The sequence below is a fragment of the Hydra viridissima genome, unplaced genomic scaffold (assembly GCF_058129835.1).
Source record: "Hydra viridissima isolate aposymbiotic clone 2 unplaced genomic scaffold, HvirCarnegie_v1 scaffold_2, whole genome shotgun sequence".
In the NCBI taxonomy this organism is placed as follows: domain Eukaryota; kingdom Metazoa; phylum Cnidaria; class Hydrozoa; order Anthoathecata; family Hydridae; genus Hydra; species Hydra viridissima.
In genome coordinates, this window is record NW_028324301.1 from 14327949 (window position 1) to 14348791 (window position 20843).

Sequence of the window (20843 nt, forward strand, 5' to 3'; positions counted from 1 at the left end):
TAATAAATTTTATAATTTAATGTCTTTCAATAATATCAAGTTAATAATAGTTAATGCATAGGAATATTTCATAAAATACATTCTTTGTAAATGTTATCATCTATTTGGAAAATAATAGTAAAACGCATATTTATTCATGTCATACATATTTATTTTTCAAATGCAAATAGTTTACAACCGTAATACATACTAAAATTCAAAGAGAAATGTGTTATTTTAACTATTCATTATTAGTAGAAAAATAGGACTAACACGGAACTTTATTTGTTCTTATATCAGTTAGATTATAGAGTTTCTTAAATAAAACTTTTAAATGGAAATGCAAAAGCACAAATATCAAGCATACTTATTTAAAACATTAACAAGAAATATTACTTCTATCCTACAAATACAGTGGCTGAAAAATATAAGTACGAATTGTTAAAATTTTAGGAGTTTCTACTTGTTCGAACCACATTCGTATTAAACTCCTCAAAGTAATGCGTTCAAATACAGTTCATAACATCTTTTTGGATTGATATATTCTTTAGCTTAACTAATGCTCGAACGTGCAATAACGACTCTTTTAATAACGGAAACTTTTACAGCATCTGCAAAAATACGTAAACATTTTTAGTAAGTAAGAACAATTCAAACCTATAATAAAAAAAAAACTAAACAACTATATTTAAAGATAGTTAATAGTTACAATATTGAATAATAAAAAGCATTTTAAAAACACAATAAAAACACCCAACAACAACAATACTAATACAAAGAATTTAAAAAGTTTAACAAAAGCAATAAACAATAAAAGTAATAATCAATTACAAAAATGATAAGGGATAAAAGGAATTTTTTATTATAACAACATTAACTTAAAAGTGTAACAAAGATAATAAACAACAACAATAGTTAAAGTTGTTGCAAAATATAATAGAAATCTTAACTAACCTCATCAACAACAACAGCAACAGCAACAACAACAACCACAACACCAGCAACCATAACAACAACAACAACAACAACAACCACAGCAATAACAACAACAACAACTACAATAAAAACCCTGCCTGAAAAAAAAAAAAACATAAAAGAAAATAAATAAATAAATAAATTAAGTTTTAAAAACTGAAACAGATTATGAAAATAATACAGAAGAAAAACTAAAAATTATAGAGAAAAATTTAAAGCTTGATGAAATTATTAACAATAATAAAAGATAAATGGTAAAAAAAAAAAAGTTAAAACAATAATAATGATAACAAAAAAATGTCAGAATGTTGTGGATCTCGTGTCCATAGAATGAAAATAAATGTATCTTTCCAGCCTTACATGAAGGCAGAGATGGAGGAGAGGGATTAATCTGGATGAGAGGGATTATTGATTTGATTTAGGAGTTGAGACTAGCATCTAGGTGATTGAAAAAAAAAAAAAAAAAAAAAAGCATAGCACTTGCCTATGTGAATAAAGGAACAGAAATTTTAAAAAAATGACACTTTAAAAACTTAAACAGATGATGAAAATAATATAGAAGAACAACTAAAAAAAAAAAATTTAAGCTTGATAAAAACATTAGCAATGAGAAGTGATAAGTAATAAAAGATAGAAAACAAAAAAACAAAAAAACTCTAAGATAAAACAATAATTAAGATAATAAAAAAAGTGTCAGAATGTTGTGGATCTTGCTCCATAGGAGAAAAATAAATGTATCATTCTGGCCTCATTTTTGGCAAGGAGGCAGGGGAGGAGGAGAGAGGATAATCTGGATGAAAGGGATTGTTGATTTGAATGAGGAGTTGAAAACAGCGCTTTGTTGCTACAAAAATAAAAAAATTGCAGCAGCTCTATGTATTAACAAAATAACGGAACAATCAAGTGTAGCTTGTAAATATAAATCAAAACTATACAAAGATAATTAAACTAACAAACAACAGCAACTATAAATAATAGCAAGAGCTTTAAAATGTGATAAAAGTAATAAACAACAATAGTAATTAATACAAAAAAGCATCACAAAAATGATAAGCAATGACAATAATAAACAGCAAGAAAGGTTTTTACAATAAAAAAAAAATCTCAAATATTAGCAATATAAAGTAGTCAAAATTTATTTTTAAATTCAATAAGAGTTATTAAAGAGTAAATACAATAAGCAATAAATATTAAAAAAACATAGAAATATAATAAAAAGAACAACAACAATAATTAATAAAGAAGTAGTTAAAAAAAACTTTAAAACTTAACAATAATGATTAAAAACAAAAACATTAATACAAAGATTTTAAAATTATATCAAAAGCAATAAAAAATGAAGTTAACAAGCAATAGCAATAATAAGTAAGAAAAAGAACTTAAAAATATAAACTAGTTAATTTTAAAATGTGATAAAAATACCAAACAATAACAATTATAAACAAAACTTAACTTCTTTGAGAGTACAGGTAATAAATAACAACGACAACTACACAAGAAAATAAAATTGCAACAAAAGCAATAAACAATTAAAACAATAAACAATAGCAAATGAAGTGCTGCCAGCAAAAACTCCTTAAGTCCATTAAAAAAAAAAAAAAAAAAAAAAAAAAAACAGAGATAACTATGTCACTTCAATAATGAACTAATAAACTTTCATGTGTACCAGCTATTTTGAACAAAAAAAATATCTGAGCTGCATAAAAAATAGAATCAATTTCAATAAGGGATTTTACAAGTGACAAATAGATCTAATATTTTTGCCGAATACAAACAAGCTATCATGGCATCCAAAAGAAGAAAAAGAGTTGAAGAAAACTGGTGCAGAAATACAAATAAAAAGATTAAAAAAAAATGTGAAGAAAATCTGTTCTACAATTATAATGATTAACAGTTGTTATAATGGAAACTCTTAATTGGTAAAAGGAACAATACTACTGTATTAATAAGTTTAAACAAAGGATCAACACTTGTGATAATTGTAGCATGCTATTGATTAATCTTTCATTATTAATCTTTAGTGTTTGTAATGCCTATACATTTGTTTTGTTGAAGTTGTAACTACCATTAGCAGTCATTATAACTATATGATATTTCATGGTATTATTGTTAATTTTATTAAATTACAAACTATTTCATCCCTTACTTGAAATATGTTTGAAAAAAGATTAACATTTTAGCATAGAAAATACTATTTACTGTTTAATTTACTTATAGATACATTATAAATGACTTTAACTTAAGTAAATAAGTAAAATATAATAGTTCATAGATATATAATAAAATTTCAATTTAGGAATTCAGTTTGTTCATCTATTTTTAAGGACATATTTTCAATTAAAAAAATATTGAATGTATGTTTACATGTAATGATTATAAAACTAAAGTAATATTTTAAGTTACCTTAAAGAAATCATTAATTAATAATGTTTCAGTTTAGTCTAGTCTAGCTTTTTAAATTTAGTCTCTAAGTTGTAATAAAGTTGCATTTTAAATTTTTTTTAATGTATAAGTTAATAGCAAATTTGTTATAAATTAATGATAACTTTATCAAATTTATATTTAGATTACTCTTTTTAATGCTAACTTTTGAAAGGAGGTATACTTCTAGCAAAAAACTTCACACTCCAACATGATATGCATATCTGAAAAGCACAGGTTTTCTATGATGAAACAAAAAAATATGAGTTGGACAAACAAGTCTTGTATTATGTACGAATTATCAAAAAGTAACAGCAGTCTTGTATTATGTACGAATTATCAAAAAGTAACTAACTACAAGTAAGCAACTAATGTTAGTGGAGTATATTACAAAAGACACATGGGTACACAATTTTGGTATCATTAACCTTGTTTCTTAAAAAACAACCTTCTATTATAATGTAGAAAATGCTGCAGATAAAGGACCCAATGAAGTAATAACATTTTTAGATGATTATATTAAAGAAAACAAGAATGATAGAAACGAGAAGATAACTCTGTTTGCCTAGAAGTGCTACAGTCAAAACAAAATATATCTTTTGTATTGTTTGGTTAACCTTTGTACAATGGAGCTTTTCAAAGAATAATAATTAATTACCCTATTTCATAACACTTATTAACTGATGCTTTGCAAGAATTGAAAAAAGAAGAAAAAAGTGGAGAAATAAGCAAACCATATGAATGGGTTAATATAATGAAATCTTGTAACAAAAAGAATCCATGCAAAGTTATCCTTGTTTTGTTCTTTAAAAATAAACTGCGAGATATTTTCTTTTTTCTTTTTAATTCAACATTTTGAAAGTTTTAATACTTAAAATATAGAAATGATATTTTGGTGCTTATCCTTTCTTTTTTTTGAACAAAAGTATTTGTTTAATAATTTATTTTTTAAAATAAACAATCAATACTATTGGTTCTTGCAACGAAATTCTGCATATTAAAAAATTTATGATGGATTTTATAGTTATTAAATTCATCAACCATTTATTTTATATATTTAAACAATAAAATTGAAGTTATTTTCTCTTTTTATATCTTTTTTACTATCTTTAGAAAAACAAAACAGACTTGTGAATTTCTTGACAAGAAAGTTTAAAAAATAAACAAAGCAGTGAACTTATTTTAGTTTATTACAAGTAATCTTAAAATGGTTACATCTCAAAATGAAAATAGTGTGACTAATGCAGTTTGTGCAGGCAGCATTTCAATTATAAATACAAAAAAGAGTTTAAAAATAAACAGTAAAAATGATAAACAATTAAAAAAAAATCCAATAATAAAAAAAAACAAAATTAAAAGCAATTTTAAAAGAACAACTAATTCAGTTCATTATTTCTTTGGTAAAAACATTACAAACTATGCATGGCATTAGCTACCATTTCAGTTGTTTCTTAGTCTTAAATAAAAGTATAATTACCAATTACAATTCTCCCAACATCAGACCGTTGATCGAAGTAAACCTTTTATTGGTTTTTTGTACCATCTTTTCGACCTGGCGCATTCTTTAGCTTAACCATTACACGTTCTCTCATACTGGACTCTTTCATAGCAGAAATGTTATTCTCACAGCATCTTTAAGTAAATTAGATAAACAATTAAAGAAAGCAAAATATCTAAACAAGTTTTAGTTCCTTTTAACTTCTGTAAAGAATTTACCCACAAAATACTGCATTAGCTAATTTTCTAGATGTTTCTCACAAACACACACACACACACACACACACACACACACACACACACACACACACACACACACACACACACACACACACACACACACACAAAAGCATATTTACCAATTACAACTCTCCATAACCCAGACTTTTCTAATGCTAACTTTCCGCCACTCCCTTTCATGTTCATTTTACATTGCAGTTTCACAGAAAACATTCTGTCAATGATTTTTGAAGTTGCATCTTTGACATCTACACCCCCAATTTGAGAGAGCTGTTCTACCTGTATACAAAGACCAACTGCAAATTAGGAACTATCTTTAAAAAAAAAGTAGATTTTCTGTCCAACAATTGTTAAAAAAACAACAGTGGTGAAATTACCAAATTTTTTCTGTAGTTTTCATCCTTCAGTTGCTCTTCTACTGTCTCAAACTCTTCTATGCTCAAAAGAGCTGAGATTTGTTTGGTGTCATTATGGACAGCTCTCCTTTCGCGTAGCTCATTCATGAATACTGCAATCTCTCCCAAATTGTTAAGAACAGCTTTTTGAAACTCTGTTAGAATAAATTGAAAAATATTGAGTAGAAGTCACCTGAACAGAACATGTTCCAAACAATTCTTTATTGCAACTCTCAAGCTCAATCATATTTAAAATAAACCGCTTTAGTCAAAACAATTTTCCTTACGTGCAGTTTCAAGAGGAAAACCTTGGGAGGAGCTGCATGCAACAGGTTGAGGTGTCCTTAACATGAAATAAAATATCACATCACTGCATTGTTTAATCATGCAGAGTTCAATGTGATAAAACTCAGTTAAATTACCTGTTGGTCACAGGGGATCTAGACCGAGAGCGTGTTGCTTCTCTGAAACTTTGCGATGATTGACTGACTTTTGAGGACGAAGGGACAAAAGAAGATGGTGGAGTTGGAAATGCTGTTAATTTGGTTTTGTGAGGAGCAGAAGCTGGTATCAATGGAATGTCTGAAAAAAACAAACAAAAAAACCATTTATTTTTATTAAATGACATGCATTTGATGTAAACCTATTATAAAAAATCCAACAAAGGGTGCAGTTTCTAACCTGATGTTTCATTTGAGGTCAATGTATTGTCAACAACAAAACCATGCTCATCTTCTGAAGCAGACAAGTCTGATAGTTTACACACTTCAATGTCATCTTTAACAAAAGTAGACATTTACTTTTTTAAAAAAAAAACAAAAACAAAAAAAAATAACAAACACATAGCTGATTTAAAATCTTACTCACACAAATACAATAAAAGTAATAGCAACTTGAAAAAATGAAAAAAGACCTACCATCCTCACATTTCATTTTTATAAGTCTAAACTGCTTCCAGTGTGAACTTGGTGAAAGATTGTATCTCTCAGCCCGTAATACATCTACACCACTTGGCCAATAAACAACCTTTTTTTCTGTATCAATCCATTTTCTTAAAACTACTCCTATTTCTGTTTTGCTCTTCTCTTGCCATACCGCACAAGCCCACTTTTTCATTGGTACTGGTTCCATCTTTCGTCAAACCTTTTTACTAAGTATTGTTAATCAATCTAAAGAAAACAATTTTAAGATGAGAACAGCTCCAAACAAAGGACAATATTAAATTGATTATTATGATCACAAGTAATGCAACTGTTAATGTAATTCAGAAATACTATAAATCTATTCTAAAACATTTTTGAAATACTAAAATGATCAATAAACTGTTGTTATGAAAAACATTTCAATGTAACCTAATTCTTAAATTCCCATATTGAAGAAGAATAAAAATTGAGCAAGTTGAAATTGGTTAAGGATGTTGCATTGTGCTAAAATAAGCAAATTGATTTTGAAAAACTTTAATTCTGCAGTTAAAAACTAAATAAAAAAAAAAAAAAACTAAACTAATAAAAAACAAAGAAAACTAAAACAAATAAAAAACAAACAAAGTAACAACAACAACTAATGCACAAAAAAAAAATTATTTTTGCTCTGATTCATGCAAAAGAGGAAAATATACAAAACCATTATTGAAAGGCAATACTGAAACCTTCTTTACTCTTACAAGTTCAGTCTTGAGAACCAGAACCCTTTTGGATGTAAATGCCACTTCGTCAAACTTCTCAACAAAACCAATGTCAAAGACTTTAGAATCCACTGGGCTGGTATAAAAGCTTTTAGTATATTTCACCTTTAAACGATTGCACAAGTAGTTATCATCTGCAAGATTTTCAACAATCACAAAAAAATAGTTCTGATGTAGAAAACAAGAATCTCGAAAACTTACAGACAGGTTTGTACGCTTTGAAGTTTTAAATACAGTTCTGACATTTTGCAATTCAAACTGACGCTTTGCAACTTGTGATATTGGGTTGTTGCAGTTTCGAACTTGTTTCTTCAATGTTTGCAGAAAATTTTCAAAAGGGAAAGCGGACATTTCATTGAGTGAACAGTCTTGATTTTCAACATCGTCTGAGAGATGAACCAAACTGTGAATGTTATAAACCACAAAGGTTTCACCATAAAAAGTTGCAGCGTTTTCTACAAAACAGTTAAGCAAGTCCCTAGCATAAGATAAGTAATGACGCCTGAACTCACTATTAGAACTCAACAAAATAGAAATAGAAACATGCAGCAAAAGAAAATGTTGATACATGTCGCTTTGAAGCACAGCTTTCAACACCAGAGGACCAGTATAAAGTAAAAACTGCCTGAATTCTGTGGCTTTCCATCTGTCTAGCTCAGACAATGAACGTGGTTGGCGAGCAAAGTCAGAAGGTAACTTGCCATTTAAAGATAACAGTCTGTTAGAAACATCGCTTATTAAAAAGTTTGACAGCCTGCATACTCTTGGACCCTGAACTAAAAAAGTCAAAATTCTTTTTGTTGCTCCTAGACAAACTAAATGCATGTAATCTAAAACAAAATCATTGATCAAAGATGCACCTAAACTTGAGAGAGGGGATACACCAACTTGATGACCATTTAAATACAACAGCTGATCAAAACAAGCATTAGACCTTAACAGATATGAACTTTGGGGCTTGAACACCACGCGATGAGCAACATACTCACCAACAATCTCACAACGCTCACAAGCGTGCTTTGAGGTGTGTCCAACAACTTGTTTCAAAAATGCTCTAGCTGGAGCATCACAGATAAAAACACCAAGACCAAACTTTAAGTTTGTTTTGTTGAAGGTTATACCAGCTACACAGAGGTGCTTGACTTCTAGAACAAAGTCCTTCAAAAAATCATCTACAGGATGGGGCTTAGATTTCCCACAGTATAGTGCAACAATGAAAACATTAGAGTGAAACATGCCCAAAATAGGCCACATTTGTACAAGCGATGATTTAAACAAAGGCAAACCGTCTATGCTGACATTTAACTTAATCTCAGTAACATCAATCACATCCATTTCTTTTAAACATTGAATCAAACCTTCCTGAATTCCAGAGTAAGTATAGGAGCCACCGCAGATTTCTTGAGTACAGATTCGTCTGGGAGTCTTTAACAACGTTCTAGCATCCTTTTGTAAATGCTCATAACCATGTCTATTGAGAACTGAAAGCAGATCATTGAAGGACTCACGAGATACATTGTGCTTAACTGCCCACCTAGCTAATTCGATGTTTAGAGGTGATGTCTTCGATCGATCAGCACTGCTAACATCGCTAACAATTTCGCTGCAAGATAAAACGTCATCAACGTGAAGATCATGTTTGTCTGGTACTGCAACATCACCACTAGAAGGCTCAGTCGAAGTTAGCATCTTGGTAATCCCGGACTGGATTCTCCTATACTTTTTACTGTATACTCTTGCTCTTTCGTTCATTTCAGTGCTATAAACATAACGATGATAGTAAAAGTAAAAAAACAACAACAAACAAACAAACTTGTATCAAAATCTTGTGTACATTGCGTCCGCAAGGCAAACTTTAAACTTACAAAAAAGCCGGGGAGGAAGAGATGGTAAAAGCTCTAGACCTGCAGAAGGCATTCTTATTCGTTATATTTAAAAACTCTCTTTCATTAAATACGCAACACAACATTACCGAATCATTTTCATAAAATAAACACGAACATCATGAGAAAATTGATAAACCGTAAATAACATAAATTTTGCAAAGAGATGCCAGCATGTCTAATAACAATTTTGTCCCCCGGTCATTCCAGCTAGCTAAAGCAACTCTGTAAAACAGCCAAACAAAAACTTACTCAAAAAAGCAAAACAAAAAACTTACACAGTTTCCTCCTGATACTTGCAGATTTTGAAACTTTTTTTCATTCAAGACTAAAAAAAAACAACAACTATATAAGAAACCGGGGAGGGAGAAGGCAAAAGCTCAAGATCTGCAGGAAGCATTCTTATTTATCAACTTTAAAAATTCTATCTTATTAAATAGTAACACAACATTTCCAAATCGCCTTCATAAAACAAACACAAACACCGTGAGAAAATCGATAAAACGTAAAAAAATAAAATTTTGCAAAGTAAAACTAGCACGTCAAAGAAAATTATTGTCCCCCGGTTATTCAAGCTAGCTAAAGTAACTCTGTAAAACAGCCAAACAACTCGAAAAATCAAAACAAAAACTTACTCAGTTTACTCCTGGCATTTGCAGATTTTGAAACTTGTATCACAGAAGCCCTTTTTATGTCTATTTTCAAAACCTATTAACGTAGGTGTATTTCCCATAATTGGCTCATTAGGACAAACCTCTTGTGGGAGGATAGACATTTGTGGCAGAGGCGAACTTCCAAGCTCATTGTTTGCCTTAACCAATAACACACCAGGAAACGGCCCACGTGAATGTACCAATTTCATTCTATAGACGCTGGATCCGCACAAACCTAGCAATTTTCGACATTCACGTGACCAAAGGGGAGGGGGTCTTGCAAAAATTTTACTATCTCTCTCTCTCTCTTTCTTTACCCCTCTCGCTCCCCCTCACCCCTCTTACAACAGGCCTATTCGTCGTGCAACTGGAATTTTTTGTGCAGGCCTATTTTTTTACGGTTGTAGACAATTATTTGTTTAGATTTGTTTTAAAAGAGAAAATGCAATGTTGTTTATCATATGTTGTGAATTGCTGTTGCATGATGTAATGCAAACGAACTTGGATAATTTTAGCGTGGAGTTTTAGAATTCGTTTAAAGCAAGTGATATACATATATTTTTGATTTCAGATTAAGTTTTTATATCGTGCCAAAAAAACTGTTGTGTGTATGCCTGTCACAATAATTATCAAAATGAACAAAATAGATGTATCGAGTGAAGCTAGTAAAGTGTATCAGTGCATCATATTTTAAATTACAATGTTGAGCGTGAAAAACGGATAAAAGCCATTCCAATCTCTAATTCAGTTGTTAACAATAGCACTGTTATCCGTGAGTTACACTGGCCTCCAAAGTTTGAAACAGTTACAGTATGTGGAGGAAAAAATCGACCAAAAAAGCTCCATTTCCTTGGCTGGGAGTATCCTTATCTCAGATTCCAACTGCTGGTCCAACTCAAAGAACTACCATAATATCTTTAAGTGGCATTAGAAATACATAATATGATGAGTTTATAAAAATCTTCACTTTGAGACATTTCATAATGGAGTTAAGCGTAATGTTTCTATTTTAACAATCAATCTAATGATAACTGTTGAAACCTGGTCAAAGTTTGGTAAGATACTTGACTTTTATGTTCCTTGAAAATGGACAATAAAAAAAAAAGGTAATTTTGCAACATATTTTGGTTATTGGACAAAAAATAATTGGAGATCAAATTTAAACATCAGACATAGTTATGTGCTTATTTGGCATATTTTTCATCATCAAGAGATGTAAGGCCGAGATCCACAAGATTCTGACATTTTCTTAGTATCTTCATTATTGTTATATCTTAAAGTTCTTTTTATTTTTGTTATTTGTTACTTACTATTTCTAATATTTTTATCAAGTTTTAAATTTTCTGTTTTTGATATTTTTACTTGTTCTTCTGTATTATTTTCATCATCTGTTTCAGTATTTAAAATTTCATTTATCATTAGATTTTTTTTTTTTTTTTTTTTTCCTTCTTCAAATATACAGTTACTATGCTTTTTTTTGTTGTTACAGGGCTTTTGTTGCTGTTGTTCTTAGTTAAGGTTTCTATTTCACTTTGATATATTTTTAATTATTGTTGTTGTTTATTATCTTTGTTATACTTTTAAGTTAACATGGTTATAATATCAATTTTCTTTATCCTTTTTATCTTATCATTTTTGTAACTGTAAATTTGTAAATTATTTTTGTATTTGTAAAAATAATCACTTACCATTTTTGTAATTGATTATTACTTTTATGGTTATTGCTTTTGTTAAACTTTTAAAATTGTTTGTGTTTTAGAATGCTTTTTTATTATTCAATGTTGTAATTATTGATTATCTTTAAATATAGTTGTTTTTGCTTTGTTTTGTTTGTTTCTTTTTGTTTTTGTTTGGATTAGGGTGGATTAAATTTCCATCAGCTAATTCTTGCCAATTTCTTTGTTCTAACTTTTCAAATAGTTAAAGATCATGTTTGCAGAAAAACTTTAAGTAATTATGATGAAATCAGACTATTATTTAATGGATATGGTTGAACATAATTGTATAATACTGTGCAATATTTTTTAAAAAAATTTATGTACCACTGTTGCAACATCATCTGGCAAAGAATCTGCATTAAATGATCTAGTTGTAAATATATTTTATAGTTTAAAAAAGTTTCATTTAGTTGTGTTGTTGTTTTCTGATTTTTTTCTTATTTTGAAATAAAATTTAAATGGAATTATTTGTTTGGTTTAGTAACATTTTCTCATCATTATAAGAAAATAACAATTATATGTTTCAGACTGTAAAGCAGGTGAAATGATAATTATAGGTAATATAACTAACAGGTGAAATTATAATTTTGTAAACATACGATGCTTTGAATTAAAAAATATTTCAGTGAGTTTTATTTATGTTGTTCATTAATTTAGGTTAATATTTTTGTTTATCTCATATAAAAAAAATTACTACTGCTCATCCTTATCCCCTTCCTCTCCCTCCCCTCCACCTGCCCCTCCTTTCCTCTTTGCTAAATAAAAGATCCCAAAGGCTAAGTTTACTTTAAATTTATAGACGCTAAATCAAAAACATTCTCACGAGTGAATATACAAGATTAATTTCACTTTCAATCGCCCCTAAGAACTTTTGCGCTGTGATTAACTTGTATTCTTTGGTTCCAACTAATTATTCTCTATTTATAATACAAAATCAACAGCAATGATATCCATTTCATTATTACATAAAGAGTTGTTTGCTAAACCTACCTAATGCTTATGCAAACGAAAAATGTCGTAGGTTAAAAAAATATAAAACTAATGAGAAGATATATATACACCTTGTACAGAAAGTTTAAACGCACTAGTTTTTTTAACGTGTATAGTTTTTTTAAGAAACGATAACCCGATAAATCGATGAGATGTGGTCCACATTTTTTATGTTTATTTATACTAATGGTTTAATTTAATGATTTAGAGAAGAAAAAAAATGTAAGAATACCATAAAGGAGGTGGAGAGTGGTCAGAAAAATAACGGAGCAATTAAGTCCTTTTCAATTTTTTGAAATAAAGTTTAAACGCACTTTGATTGGAAAACTTGTAACTCTTGTTAATTGATTGATTTTTTTTTTTTGCAGTCGCATTTTCATCACTCAACAGCCTGCTTTCGTTAGCATATTGTATTTGCATCTTTATTCTTTTTTTATTTTTCAAAAAAAACTGAGTCTACAATTTGATTCAACCTTCAGCAATTTTTAACTGATAAAACTTTATCAAAAGGTCATATTTTCATGGGTAAAAGAGCTTTCTCATCGAAAAATAAATGGCAAGTCATTGGCATGCATAAAATGAAAATAAGCAATCGAGAAATCGGCAAACACTTGAATATTTCTGAATTTAGCGTTCGTACAACAATAAAAAATTACTTATCGACTGGTAGTGTCAATGATAAACCTCGAATTGGGCGCCCAAAAAAACTGTCTGCTCGCGATGAAAACATGCTTTACACGCTTAGCAGACGCAACCCAAAAGCAGGAGTATCAGCTTTGAGTGCAGAAATTGATAGTTCGCTTGTGGAGAAAACAGTTAGTCGTACGACAATAAGTAAGTTATTACGCAAAAAAGAATTAAATTCGTTTCATGCTGTAAGAAAGCCTATGTTGTCGTTAACCGATCGTCTAAAACGAAAAAAATGGTGCAAAGAGCGTTTAAATTATTCAGTGGAACAATCAAAAATGAGTATCTTTAGCGATAAGTCAAATTTTGAAATTATTAACAGAAAAAACAAGAGATTTGTTTGTCGCAAAAATACGGAAAAATAATTGAAGTAACACATACAAATCTGTATTCAAAAAAGTGGTGGCTCTGTCGGCATTTAGGGATGCATATCAAGGCTCAGGCTTTGGTTATATTTTATATACGAAGGAAGATTGAACCAATATGGGTATCGCGACATTTTGGAAAACTCGCTTATCCCTAGTTGCGATTTATTCCAGGCTGATCAAAACTGGTTATTTCAACAAGACAATTCTCCATGTCATACAGCACATTCAATTACCAATTATTTTGTTGAAAATAATATTCGACTCATGACATGGCCAGCACGATCACCTGACTTAAACCCGATTAAAAATTTTTGGAGCTGGATGGATTAACAACTATCAAAAAGCAAATAACTAGTCATGAACTGCTTAAAAAAGAACTAACAAATTTGTGACTTGAAATACCAATCAAGATGATTGAAAATCTTATTGAATCAATGGCAAGGCGATTACAAGCATGTATCAAAATCAACGGGGGTCATATCCCATATTAACATATTTCCATGACAAAAAATTAATAAGTGTGTTTAAACTTTATTGCACTTTCTTCTCATCAATTTTTTGATTATTTCTATTTGATATTACATTTCAAAAAAGATTTTGTGTTTTTTTCTTTCAAAGTTGCGTTTTTTTCCTAATTAATAATTGGCTAAGAAAAAAAAAAAACAAAAAACGAAGACCTTGCATCAGATTTTCTCTTTGCACCAGTCCAAATTTACCATAACATACAAAAAAACAAGTGCGTTTAAACTTTCTGTACAAGGTGTATATATATATATATATATATATATATATATATATATATATATATATATATATATATATATATATATATATATATATATATATATATATATATATATATATATATATATATATATATATATATATATATATTACCTTCCAGTCTCTTTCCAGTACAATATAAATATATATTTTTATATTGTGTTAGAAAGAGACTGGAAGGTGGAGACTGAATATAGGAAGGTGTGAAAAATAATAACTATCAAAATGCAATAAATGAAAAAAAGAGACATGATTTACTATAGAAATATTTCACAACATCCACAAAAAAGAGTACATGAATATATTTTTAATAAGATTTTCGTAATGCTGGTGGGTTTTTAACATGTTTTGTATAAATTTATGGACAGTCTTCTTCAATTCTTTTGGATATATCGCTCGAACAGTCGCTAAAAAGAGAAAATTAATAAAAAAAATAATTGGTCAAGAAAATCATTGTTTTTTTGGAAAGCAGCATTCGAAGACACTTACCAATTACACATTTGAAAAGGTGGGTTTTTTTAAAACTTCTCTTTCCGCCTCTCTGTAGATCCATGTTGAAATTAATCATTAGTGAACAATCTAATTTCTAAATTTGATTAGTTTCTCACAAATCTGTAAAATATGTGCTTGTAATAACCTAGCCATAGGACCTTAACAAAATAATTCAAAATTTTTTTGAATTATTAGTTGGTCTTTTGCATATTGTCGAGGCAGAAATCCGAAAAAACACATTTAAAACCAGCAGCTATAAGAGGAGACATATTTCTGATGTTGCTTATACGACTGGCAGCTCAAATCGTAATCTGTCCGCTTGCAAAATTTATGATCTTCATTAAACACTACCCTTCCTTCCCAAGAACCTTTGATAATGCCTCTTTCACAAGAATAATATCCAGTATGAGCGCAACAGTTAATTTTAAAAATGATCTTCCTGGTGCATCACAGAAAAAAGCTCAAACTTTAACAGTGTGTACAACTGATTTTATTGTCAGATAAAATTGTCCGCATAACTTTAAACCATACAATTCTTGTCATTCTTCCGCAATTGGAATTAAAGACGTAATTAAAGACTCGTTTAAGGAAGGAATTAAAGCATGGACGTGTAAGAGATGGACGTGCAACTTATTATTATAGTTTAAATTATTAGTATTAGTTTAAACTTTCATAGTATTTGTTTAATAAGTCTGTTCAGGATAAAGTAACTACTTCTCGTGTTGACAAATTATTAAACAAATTACTCCAAGGTAAAGGAAATTAGTTGTCGGCACGAACAGATTTTATCATTTTTTTAAGATAAACATTTTTAAATTCGGACACGTTTTTTCGTGTAAACAAAGTCTGTCAATGATGAAATAGACCTGTAAAAACAATTTTAAAATGACTAAAAAAAGTATAGCGAAACATAAAAAAACTTAAATATAATTTTTTGTCAAGATCTGGTTTCATTCAACTCCTTGGTCTTTCGTTCACCAGCCTTAAATTTATGTATTTTTAAAGATTTATTCCCATGTGCCGCCATTTTTTGCGTCGACTACCCTATAAGCTCCCCAATATATGTTCCACTGTGAGTTGTTTATTGGTAGGTGCATTTTCTAATGGGAATTTTTTAACTTATTTGATAATGCAAAGTCTTTTAAAAAGTTATTCAAATTTATAATTATCTTGCAAAATGCGCCAGATATTTCATGTTTTCGTTTTTCATACTTCATATATTATTTTATTTATTATAAAAAGCACATAATAACCCATTAGTTTTTGTCAAATAAAACTTAGCTTATATATAGCTGGTAAATCATGTTATGTTAATGTTAAGTACTAAGTTATTCTTGCGGTTTGCCATAAACTGGTTTTGCTAAATTCTTTAAAACTGTGACAAATTGTTTTTTCTTTCTTGTATTTACATTCATTTTATGTATAAGTTATTTATCCTAAACTGTATATATTATTGTTGTTAAACATGTATATATATATATATATATATATATATATATATATATATATATATATATATATATATATATATATATATATATATACGATGTTAGAATCCATTGGACTTAAACTAAGGGCTATAGTGTCTAATGGAGCAAGCCCAAATAGAAAATTCATTAATATTCATAAACCAGAAGACTGCAGCAATATGGTAGATGGAGCAGTTCACTAAACATGGAAATATTGTGCTCTAGGTAGCTACAAAACTTCTTGATATTTCGTATTAACTATTACCTCTCAAGTTATACATGTATTCAAGTAAATGATCTCAATTTTTTTTCATCATCCGCGTTATTTCTTAAAATATTATTGTTTACAACAATAGTTTTTTAAGAATGCGCAACTAGCATGGTTTGCAAAAAAACAAAAATTTTGCACGTCCATCTCTAATACTTTCACGATTAAAGACATCTTAAGCTGCTTATTCCAAAAGACGTCTTGTTAAGATGTCTCACGGATGTCTTAAACTGGTTATTCTGAAAGACATCTTAAGCTGGTTATTCCGAAAGACGTCTTAAACTGGTTATTCCGAGAGACGTCTTATTAAGATGTCTAAAGGATGTCTTAAACTTGTTGTTCCGACAGACGTCTTGTTAAGATGTCTTAAGGACATCTTAAACTGGTTGTTGGAAGATGTCTTAATGAGGTGTTGAAAAGCCGTCTTAAACACGTCTTTAACTAGTTGTAGACGTCTAGACGAGTTAAAGACAAGTTACATACGTCTTAAAGTCGTCTTATGTTGGGTGGGATAGTAAGCATTGTAAAATTGTTATTAATTTCTTTGACCAGGAAGTTCCATCAACAACATTAAAAAATTAAAAAAATCATGAAAAGTACTCAAAAGAGACTATGCTGTCAAAGTATATTTTGCAACTAAAAGAAAAAAATATTAACTTTAAATTAAACTGGTCTATTCTAAAAACTGCGCCTACCTATAATAGCATATCTCAAAATTGTATATTTTGTTAACAAAAAAAGTTTGAAATTATTACTTTTTTAGATCAAGAAAATTTACTAAATAAAAAAAAACTGAACTTATTTCTAAATGCAGACATGAAAATAAGTACCTTTTAAAAAATTATAAAAACAAATGACCAAACTTATTAACCAAACTTATTTAATTCTAAACATTAAAAATAATAAATTTACATTTATATATATATATATATATAATGACCACACGCTCTATTTTGTTTATTACGAATAACTTCCACTGAAACCATTCTGTTTATGCGGTCATCGAAAATCCTTTCAAAACAAAATCGCTAAGTATTACCGAGTTCTCGACACTTCAGTGTTCGTTGTTGAATGAAATAATTAAACGTCGGATTTTCTACCCTACCTTCTGAATCAAAGTATGAAAAAACAATGTAATTCAATATCGATGTCTTTTAGCTTGTAGATAATTAGAAAAGTTGTGCTTAACAATTTAAAACCTTATTTTCTGAAACATTTATCTTTAAGTTTAAGGACAATATACGCCATCCACCATATTTTTGTCAATAATATTTTTTTCAACTTAGCCTAACTTTTGCTAAGTATTATTCAGCTTAGACAACAAATTTTCAAAAACAGTTTTTTTTAAAAGAAGTTATAGAAGGTAGGACGAACTACCATAAAAATTTAGACTGGCCTTAAATCACCAGAGCACTAGGTTTCATTTTGAGCCTGAAAAGAAATTTTTCTAAGTTAGTATTAAAAGTCATGAAAAAGTAGTGGCCAACTCTTGTTTTTAAATCTTAGGAAAGAGAATCTGTTTAGTATCGTTGTTTCTCGTTTCGTTTCGTATTATATCGTTTTAAGAAGATGAAATATTTTAGGTTTCTTTTTTAGTTTAAACAAAATCAAGGTTGCTTGTATCGGTATCAAAAATAGCGAAATTCTCAGACGCAAATATTTATCATAAAAATGTTTACCGTAAATTTTAATTTTTTTTAAAAAAAAAAAAAAGCGGTATTGCCTATAAGAACAAACCTCAAACGAGAAAAAAGATTAAATTTCATGGAATTACATTAAAGCAAATTTTGCATATTTTGTAAAAAGTTTTTGTTTTTTTTTCACATTGTTGAATTTTTAAATTTATATTTAAATTTATCTTTGTCAATAATACTCAATATTTTGATCTTTACAGTCATAACCAACTAACTGTTACAGTCATAACCAACTGTTTACAGTCATAACCAACTAACTGTTTAAACTTTCTAAAAGAGTAGCTTTCAAAATGACTAGTCTTATAGTTGCGGGACTAAGCATTGCAGGTATGTAAAAATTTAATATTATTTAATAATTTGTTTTTTGTAAAATTAGTAGCTCAGTATGGTTACTGATATTAGACAGGTAATCTTAACTTGAAAAAATTTATATTCAATCTTCACGTGAGAACACAAAAGAAAATAAAACTGACGTATCTATTTTTAAAGAATTTTTAAAAATTCCGGGGAAATTTTTTGTGCAAAACTGTGCAACCCATTATTTACTGCAAGTGAGCTTTAAACAATTTTTTAAAGAAATTTTTCTGTGTGATTCTTTTATATTTAACCTCTTTTTAAGTATATTTTTATAAAGTTCAACCTTTGTTTTGCTTCTTTATTATCTTCACAAAAAAAAGCTCCTTTTATTAATCAAACTTTTTAATTTATTAAATAAAATAGTTCCGGAAAAAAATCTAGTCTTCTTTTGTTTCTAACCAATTTGCAATCAATTTAAAAGAATGTAAATGAATGCTGTGTCTATTTAACTTATTATTTTAACATTTCCTGCAACTGGCTCATACTTTGTTATTTTATTTTCTGTTTTTTATCCAATTTTTTCCATCATATTCCAAGTGTATAAAGTTTTGTTAATTTACATTTTAGGTGTTGCATATGCTGGAAAACTTGCAATGAATGTTGCTAAAAAGGTCAATTGGAACCAAGTACAAAAAGCAATGCCTTCCATTACAGATATTTCTATCAATGCTTATTATAGAGGAGGGTTTGAACAGAAAATGTCCAAACGCGAAGCATCTTTAATTTTAGGCAATAATTTTTTATTTTTTTCTTAACAAAAACAGATAGGATTTTAGATTGCTTAATCCTATATTATTTTGTATTTTGGCTATACTCAAGTTTGTATTTCTTATAAACTATATGATGATAAAAAAAGAGTTCCGTTTTTCCCTTTGCTATATTCTAAATATAATATTTTTTACAGGAGTAAGTCCAAGCGCTAATCTTCAACGAATACGTGATTCTCATCGACGAATTATGATTGTAAACCATCCTGATAAAGGAGGTTCTCCTTATTTAGCATCAAAGATAAATGAAGCTAAGGATATATTAGAAGGAAAAACAAAAGCTCAGTAATTAAAGTGAACCTTAAGAAAGTTGCAGAAACCCTTAATTGTAAAGTACTGTATTATTCTGTATGACATTAAATTAAAATCTATTCTGTGTTATGTATAATTATCTTAACATGTGTTTATAGTTGTGATGAATTTTCTGAGACATCATTTAATTATACAATCAGGTCATAAAAGTCTTCATCACCCTAACAAAGTTCATATTTATAAAAGTAGACAAATATTTAAAGAGATATGTATTTATTTCTTTAGCAAACCAGATTTGATGTCAAAATTAATAAAAATGAAATAAAGAATTTAGGTTTTTATTTGAAACCCTTGCCACTAAAGTCTAAATTAGTTTTAAAATCAAAACAAATTCCTTAAACATAGACTGCAATGCCCTGGTCATGGATCTTTTAATACCAAGAGTAGTTTCTCCTGAGTGCTATATATATTTTTTTCAGAATGTTTTCTCACTTTTTGCTCAAGTTATTCCCAGATTTATTCGATCGGATTTAGTCATGCTTTGATTCATGATTGGACTCGTGCTTTAGATGATAGTCCTGCTGAACAATCCAGAACGTAACTTATCAGTAGTAAGCCTTAGCAGGACATGTGAAAAAAAAACCCTCACTCATCCAGAAGATCAAGAAAACTTGCAAGGATATCAATTGTAAATTCAACCCAAGATCAAAAAGTTCTTAATCATATAGAATGTCTTAAGAGTTGGGATTCTATAGGAGTTCTAAATAACTTCTTTAAGCTTCATACATAATTCGTACTTTTGAAATAGAGCATTTTGTCCTGGGATGCTACTAAAAGTGAATACTTAACAAATAATTTGCAATTTGTGATGTTTTAGTAGTTTTAACCATAACATTCAATAAATGTTAACGTAAATTGGTTTTTGGCAATCGACGAAATTGCTACCCTTACTAATTACGTAATAATTTATCGTAATATCCTTTTTATTCAACATAAAAAAACTACAGTCTGTATCCGCCCACAAGAATTTTACGTTTGGTTGTGTTAAAAGTACCTTAAATCTCAAAATAGCCCTTTAGAGAACTGCACTCAACCATAGTTAAGAAAAATGGGCAGAAACATCCCAATCCCTTCATCCTGCATCAGTTCAAAAAAGCATTAAAGGAACTCACTCCAAATATCAACCACAATAGCTGTCACAAACGTTTCCTTTACAAATGAAAAAGTTTGTGATAACTATTGTGGTTTGCAGTCTTTTGCATTTTCAAAAG

The 20843-nt window shown here is 29.0% G+C and overlaps 4 protein-coding genes across 6 annotated transcripts; 2 read left to right on the forward strand and 2 right to left on the reverse strand.

The window, feature by feature from the left end:
- Window positions 1-253: 253 nt before the first annotated feature.
- On the reverse strand, window positions 254-6882 carry LOC149892105 (uncharacterized). 2 transcript variants are annotated; one of them, XM_090079360.1, is made up of 9 exons: window positions 6425-6813; window positions 6189-6284; window positions 5930-6089; window positions 5795-5850; window positions 5490-5662; window positions 5232-5391; window positions 4853-5007; window positions 934-1052; window positions 254-590 (listed from the first exon to the last, which is right to left on the reverse strand). In XM_090079360.1, the coding sequence occupies exons 1-7, from the start codon at window positions 6636-6638 to the stop codon at window positions 4979-4981; spliced, it is 888 nt and encodes a 295-aa protein (XP_089935486.1). In that variant the 5' UTR covers window positions 6639-6813; the 3' UTR covers window positions 254-590; window positions 934-1052; window positions 4853-4978. The 2 variants fall into 2 exon arrangements, with proteins under 2 accessions (XP_089935486.1, XP_089935485.1); XM_090079359.1 differs by lacking the exon at window positions 934-1052 and adding an exon at window positions 6860-6882 and having other exon boundaries at window positions 258-590; window positions 6425-6676.
- A 186-nt stretch (window positions 6883-7068) lies between these two features.
- On the reverse strand, window positions 7069-9988 carry LOC149892106 (uncharacterized). 2 transcript variants are annotated; one of them, XM_090079358.1, is made up of 4 exons: window positions 9710-9988; window positions 9353-9402; window positions 8052-8950; window positions 7069-7967 (listed from the first exon to the last, which is right to left on the reverse strand). In XM_090079358.1, exons 2-4 carry the CDS (start codon window positions 9394-9396, stop codon window positions 7087-7089), a joined length of 1824 nt encoding a protein of 607 aa, XP_089935484.1. In that variant the 5' UTR covers window positions 9397-9402; window positions 9710-9988; the 3' UTR covers window positions 7069-7086. The 2 variants fall into 2 exon arrangements, with proteins under 2 accessions (XP_089935484.1, XP_089935483.1); XM_090079357.1 differs by lacking the exons at window positions 9353-9402; window positions 9710-9988 and adding an exon at window positions 9057-9285.
- Window positions 9989-12956: 2968 nt separating this feature from the next.
- LOC149892107 (uncharacterized) lies at window positions 12957-13487 on the forward strand. The gene has a single exon (XM_090078062.1). It carries the CDS (start codon window positions 12957-12959, stop codon window positions 13485-13487), a length of 531 nt encoding a protein of 176 aa, XP_089934188.1.
- Window positions 13488-18362: 4875 nt separating this feature from the next.
- LOC145187874 (dnaJ homolog subfamily C member 15-like) lies at window positions 18363-19701 on the forward strand. The gene is made up of 3 exons (XM_080064393.2): window positions 18363-18523; window positions 19121-19282; window positions 19458-19701. The coding sequence occupies exons 1-3, from the start codon at window positions 18487-18489 to the stop codon at window positions 19607-19609; spliced, it is 351 nt and encodes a 116-aa protein (XP_079920519.2). The 5' UTR covers window positions 18363-18486; the 3' UTR covers window positions 19610-19701.
- Window positions 19702-20843: the final 1142 nt, after the last annotated feature.